The 7,004-nt window shown below is 42.7% G+C and overlaps 1 protein-coding gene across 1 annotated transcript; it reads left to right on the top strand.

Moving 5' to 3' along the window:
• Nucleotides 1-4,344: 4,344 nt before the first annotated feature.
• On the top strand, nt 4,345-4,979 carry LOC118525418 (large ribosomal subunit protein eL8; the record flags this gene model as incomplete). The annotated part of the gene is made up of 1 exon (XM_036076148.2): nt 4,345-4,979. A coding segment is annotated over one exon (552 nt), but the record flags the coding sequence as incomplete, so codon positions are not given.
• Nucleotides 4,980-7,004: the final 2,025 nt, after the last annotated feature.

Genomic DNA, 7,004 nt, shown 5'->3' with positions numbered 1-7,004 from the left:
AGAGCCAGAAGAGTGTCAGGTGTCTCTGACCGCGGAACAGGCACTCGGAACCATTGAGCCGTTGGCCTTTAAAGGGACTGACCCAGCGGACCGTCACCACCTGTCTTTAGGGGAGGGTGCTCTTGTCTTGCCGCCGACACAGTAATATGCACATAGGGCAGACGCTTTTCTAATGGCATTTGTGACCCTAGGCTGCTGCGGCTTCGCTTCCTTTTTTTGGAAGAGGGCTTTCCCCAGGAGAAAGCAACTTTTCGGAGGACTGGAAAAAGCAGAGCGCGCGCACAGGGCCAAGGTAGCCATTCCAGCCGCCGAGGGGCCTCGATGCTGTGCCGCACGACCGTCGGGGGACCTCACCTCTGCCATCCCTCACCGGGTGGTTTGAGGTTTGAGGCTGTCTGCGTCAGGCGAGCGCGGATTCACAGAAGCGCGGATTCACAGCTGCAGCCGCGCTCCTCCTCAAGATCCCCCGCCGGCAGCCCCCGTGGCAGCTCCGGGCACCTCTGCTTGCAGTAAACATGACCTTTGCCTTCTGCCACCAACATGACATTGGCATGTCGCTGCTGATCTGTAAACACAATTGTGTTTTCAGTCTTCTGACTGAATTTTGTTCCTGGGATCCTAACAGGCAGCAGGTCTCTGTTTATCTGTAAACAGCGGCCCCATTCCCCCGGCAGAGAGAGGTTAGGATGCTGTTTGTTTTTATTACTTTACAGTAAGAAGAAAAGGAGGCTTGTGACAGGCATCCACACTACCCCTCCCCTCTCCTGAGAGTCTGAGAAGATAATCTCTCTCTCCCTCTCTCTCTCTCTCTCCCTCCCTGAACACATAGATCCATACCCCAGACCAAGAGAAAAAGTGGAATAGGTCTTGCTCTGCCTTATAGCATCTTATGAAAGGACACCGAAGAATCTGATGGAAATAATCCAGATAATAAATGTCCTGTGTTGTGTGGCACAGACAGCAGAGTTTCCTGTGTGGAGGAAGGAACTAACATGAATAGCTCCCCAGGAAACCTAGCCTTAGAGCCCACAATCACCAGGTTCTGGTTCTGAAGGTGACTCATTGTGGGCAACCCGGGGTGCCATGTGTGCCTTGAGAAACCTGTATGTTTCTACCGGTCTACACTGAAGTGTCTTTCTGCAAAACTCAAGTTTTCTATTAAAACGGGTAGATTTCTTTTCCCTCAAAGTTTGTGTTCTAGCTAAAAGAATGTGATCTTTTAACAGAATGCAGACATAAGCTGGTGAATTGAAGGTTTTTTAAAAAGATTTTATTTATTTATTTGAAAGAGAGAGAGCACGCGAGAGAGCACAAGCAGGGGGAGCAGCAGAGGGAGAGGGAGAAACAGGCTCAGTCCGAGGACCCCGGGATCATGGCCTAAGCCAAAGGCAGACGCTTAACCCACTGAGCCACCCAGGTGCCCCGATTGAAGTTTTTATTTATTTTTTTTTAAGATTTTATTTATTTATTTGACAGAGACACAGTGAGAGAGGGAACACAAGCAGGCGGAGAGGGTGAAGGAGAAGCAGGCTTCCCGCCGAGCAGGGAGCCCGATGCAGGGCTTGATCCCGGGACCCCGGGATCATGACCAGAGCTGAAGGCAGACACTTAATGACTGAGTCACCCAGGCACCCCCCGAATTGAAGTTTTTAAAGAAAATTTCCGAAGTATTGATTAACTGATAAAATTTATAGTTATTAGATATAAATGTCAATTTTCATTAACTCTGACAATGGAATACAAAAGACAGATTGGTATCTCTTCTACAAAGTTAAGTTATCAGGGACATTGTAATTTAGGAAAATCTGTAAGGTTTCACAGGTGTCATAAGGTAGAGAAAGGGATGGAACAGGCAACTAAAGTATTTATTCTTATTAAATGAGAAAAGAAAAAAAAAGAATAGTTACAATTCATATAGTAAAATACTGGAAGATAAGGAAGGACATATGACTAATTGAATTACAACAGAATATTCAAAATCAAGTCTGTTAATAGGAATAATTATTCCAGTTAGTTAATATGGGAACCTGGATGCTTATTTTTTCTTCTGTTGTTCTAAAGGAAAGTTCTTTTTAACTAGGGTTATTAAAATAATTTGATAGGGTTATCAAAATAGTTCTTTAAATAAAGAGCTATATTTTGTTGAGGCAGAGAAATGGAATGAACAATTTCCTGTAAGAGTAAATTCAGTTGAAATCTACAAATCTAAACTTAGAAAGTAATAAAACATCTAGTTCAACATGATGGGTTAAGCATATGCATTTAAGTGAAATAATGGGTTGCATAATTTTCAAATGATAAATTTAGAACAGGTCTGGAAAGACATGGTGCCATCAATAGCACAAAAATTTTAAGAGATTGGTGGAAACTGGAAAATAGATGTGATTAGGTTTATGCAGAAAGCACATCTGAGGCAGATACAGTGAGGAATGTTCCTTTAGAAGGTCCCTAAGGAAACTCCAACTCTTCATCTCAAAGTGCAGAGATCAGGTGGGCTGTCCAGGGGTGATCACTGGGATAACCAGTTAAAGATCACCTGTGCAGCCCTCTCCTGCTCAGAGCAGCCAATGAGGGCATCATCCTCAGGTAAACCCCTGAGAACAGCTCTTGAATGAACTGAAGGATCTGCTGAGGGAAACTCTGGGACATGGTATTAGAGCCAGAAGAAGCAGAGCAAAGCCTAGTAACTCTGCACATCCATGATGGATGAGCAGAAGCTGAGAGATATTCAGTTCTTCCCCCAAAATGAAATACACCAAAGTGTTTCTCCTGCCAAGTAAAGCCTTCCTCTTTGACAGCTGTGAGGGCTCCGAGCTGCCTGCCAGCCTGCTGTTGCCCACGCACGTGCCCTGTAGGTGCCGTCTACTCAGCCTCCCATTCAAGGGTGAGGTCTGCTGGGGAAACAGACCTGAATAATGGCAGAGGAATTTGTCATAGCTACAAACACTTGGCAAGAGTCTTTCATTTAGAAATATGAACAGACAACCAAGGATCACCAGAGACTTGTTAGTGGCCAACAATATGAAACAGAAAGATCAAGATGAACAAACAGGACGAGCAATCTTGAGAGGAATGGATGTGGGGCGCCTCGGTGGCTCAGTTGGTTAAGCGTCATGAGTTGGTTTTGGCTCAGGTCATGATCTTAGGGTCGTGAGATCAAGCCCCACATTGAGCTCCACACTCAGCATGGAGTCTGCTTGTCCCTCTCCCTCTGCTCCTCTCCCTGCTTATGCTCTCTCTCTCAAATAATAAATAAATAAAATCTTTTTTTGTTTTTATTTTTTTATTTTTTTAAAGATTTTATTTATTTATTTGACAGAGAGAGAGACAGCAAGAGAGGGAACACAAGCAGGGGGAGTGGGAAAGAGAGAAGCAGGCTTCCTGCTGAGCAGGGAACCCGATGCGGGGCTCAATCCCAGGACCCTGAGATTATGACCTGAGCCGAAGGCAGTCGCTTAACCAACTGAGCCACCCAGGCGCCCCAATAAAATCTTTTTTTAAAAGAAAAGAAAGGAATGGAGCACCTGGGTGGCTCAGTTGGCTAAATGTCTGCCTTCAGCTCAGGTCATGCTCCCAGAGTCCTGGGATCGAGCCCTGCAACGGGCTCCCTGCTCAGCAGAGTGTGGGCTTCTCCCTCTGCCTCTCCCCTCACTTGTGCTCGTGCTTGCTCATGCTTGCACTAGCTTGTGCTCTCTCTCCCTCTCTGAAATAAATAAATAAAATCTTAAAAAGGAAAATGTGTCATGTAGTCATGAAGCAAGACTCAGCAAATGTCAAAGAATAGGTATCATATAGACCACTGCTTTTCGAACTAATAGGTACACAAATCACCCAACAATCTTGGTGTTTTGGGGTTTTTTTTTTAAGATTTATTTATTTATTTGTCAGAGAGAGAGAGAGAGAGAGCAAGCGGGGGAGCGGCAGGCAGAGGGAGAAGCAGACTCCCTGCTGAGCAAGGAACCCAATACAGGACTCAATCCCAGGACCCTGGGATCATGACCTGAGCTGAAGGCAGATGCTTAACCGACTGAGCCACCCAGGCATCCCCAAAGATCTTGTTATAATGGAGATTACAATTCTGGTGATGATGCCTGAGATTCTGCTTTTTTATTAAGTCCCTAAGTGATGTCTGATGCTGCTGGTCTGTAGACTGTACTTTGTGTAGCAAGAATTATAGACAATGTTCTTCGACTACAACTTCTGTCTTAGTTTGAGTTCCCCTAGATGTAGACCCCAAGATAAAGATTCAAGAGCCAATAGTTTGTTTTATTGGTGAAGGAAACACCAGTTGGGGAGTGAGGCAATGAAACAGGGTCAAGAAGACAGTTTAATAAAGGGGTGTAAACCCAGGCCTTGGACCGCCAGACAGCTACTCAACTGTTTAAGCTGGCCCACAAGTACAGACCAGAGACAAAGCAGGAGAAGAAGCAGAGATTGTTGGCCCGGGCCGAGAAGAAAGCTGCGGGCAAAGGGGATGTCCCCACTAAAAGGCCACCCGTCTTTCGAGCTGGGGTTAACACTGTCACCACCTTGGTGGAAAACAAGAAGGCTCAGCTGGTAGTGATTGCACATGATGTGGATCCCATTGAGCTGGTGGTTTTCCTGCCTGCCCTGTGTCGTAAGATGGGGGTTCCCTACTGCATTATCAAGGGGAAGGCCAGGCTGGGGCGTCTGGTCCACAGGAAGACCTGCACCACTGTCGCCTTCACACAGGTCAACTCGGAAGACAAAGGAGCTCTGGCAAAGCTGGTGGAAGCCATCAGGACCAATTACAATGACAGATACGATGAGATCCGCCGCCACTGGGGAGGCAACGTCCTGGGTCCGAAGTCTGTGGCTTGCATTGCCAAGCTGGAAAAGGCAAAGGCTAAAGAACTGGCCACCAAACTGGGCTGAGTGGATGCTGTTGAATTTTCTGTACATAAAAGTAATAAAACGCTGTCTTTCAAAAAAAATAAAATAAAAAATAAATAAATAAAGGGGTGTAAAGGCTAACAACCATTGAAGGCAGCTAAAACTTAGGACCCTGTAAGAACTTTGGGAGCCAAAGTCAAACATATGCCTCACTCACACTCATGCCTTCAAGAGGCAAGGGAACTAGAGTATCATACATGACTTCCGTTGTTCATTTGTTACTAGTTGTTCCCTTATAGGGGCATGTTAAGAATTTTAAAGCAGCTATTATTACTATCCTTAATGAAGTAAGGCAATATATGTTCATAGCCAGTTTTGAAAGAAGTAAAAAAAAAGACAAATTATATATATAGTGGAACAATGATTAAAGATGACTCATCATCAGAAACTATGAAGACCAGAAGAGAGTGAAAAACATCTTAAAGTACTTAAAGGAAAAACTACCAAACCAGAATTTTATATCCAGCAAAAATATCCTTCAAGAATGCAGGTAAAATACAGACTTCTTCACCAGTAAACCCTCACTGCAAAAATAGTAAGGAATTTCTTTATGCTGAATGAAAATATTACCAGATATAAACAAACGAATAGAGAGCATTGGAAAAGGTACATATCTGGGTAAATTAAAAGACTGATTTTTTTTTTTTTTTTGGCTTTCTCTTAATGTCTTTATACACATGACTGCCAAAAGCAAAAGTGATAACATTTTTTGTGGGATTTATAACCTGTGTGATATAGGACATGTAGTTATAATATAAAGGAAGGAGGTAAGAGACATATATGGTTACAAGGTTTCTATATTTTTCAGGAAGTAAAAAAAATCAATAGCTATAAGTGGATGGTGAAAAGATAAAAATGTATATTATAATCCCAGAACAACCACTAAAAGCAGTGCAGAGAAATATAACTTAAAAAACAAGAAAAAGGGACACCTGGGTGGCTCAGTCCATTAAGCGTCTGCCTTTGGCTCAGGTCATGATCCCAGGGTCCTGGGATTGAGCCCCGCACTGGGCTCCTGAGCAGGGAGCCTGCTTCTCCCTCTCCCTCTGCCATTCATCCTGCTTGTGCTCTCTTGCTCTCTCTATCTCTCTGTCAAATAAATAAATAAAATCTTAAAAAAAAAAAAGAAAAAAATTAAACTGGAATTCTAAAATATATTCAAGTAATGAAAAAAAAAAGAGGAACAAGAAAGGAGGAAAAGAAAAATAAAAAATAGAGAGATATAGAAAACAAATTATAAAATGATAAGCCCAAGCTCAAATATATCAACAATTACATTAAAGGTTAATAAACTGAAACTTCTTAAAGGGCAGAAATTATCAAAATGGATAAAAAAAGCAAGACCCAACTGCTGTGGACTAAGCTGTGTCCCCCCAAAATTCATACATTGAAGCCCTAACCCCACGTAGAGTGTGTGGTTATACTTGGAATAAGAAATTAATCAAGGTTAAATAGGTCATAAGGGTGGAACCCTGATCTGAAAAGATTAGTGTTCTCATCAGAGAAGACCCGAGAATTTGCTCTCTTTCTTCTCCATCGTGTGAGAACACAGCAAGAGGGTGGCCACCTACAAGACAGGAAAAGAGTCCTCACTAGCAACTAACTGGCCAGAACCTTGATCTCGGGATCCTCGGCCTCCAGAACAATGAGAAAGTAAATGTCTGTTGTTTAAGCCATCCAGTGTATGGTGTTTGGTTATATAGACAGCCCAAGCTGACTAAGACAACAACTACATGCTTTCTTTAGAAGACACACAGAGGCTGAAAATAAATGGATGAGGAAGTTTATACCATTCAAACAGTAAGTAGAATAAAGCTGAAGTGGTTATAGTCATATCAAATAAAAGATATTTGAAGACAGAAAGTACTACAGGAGATGAAGAGGAACATTTCATAATAGCAAAAAGATCAATTCATTAGGAAGACTTAATGCTCATAAATGTGTGTAGACCTAATTACAGAGCTTCAAAACACATGAAGTAAAATTTGCCAAAATTAAAGAGAGAATAAAACAATCCCATTATCATATTTAGAGGTGTTAAGACCTCTCTCTCAGCAATGGATAGATCAGATAAAATAAAATCAGCAAAC

This window comes from Halichoerus grypus, chromosome 10 (genome assembly GCF_964656455.1).
Source record: "Halichoerus grypus chromosome 10, mHalGry1.hap1.1, whole genome shotgun sequence".
Taxonomy (NCBI): Eukaryota; Metazoa; Chordata; class Mammalia; order Carnivora; family Phocidae; genus Halichoerus; species Halichoerus grypus.
This window is presented reverse-complemented; position numbering and strand designations above follow the sequence as displayed.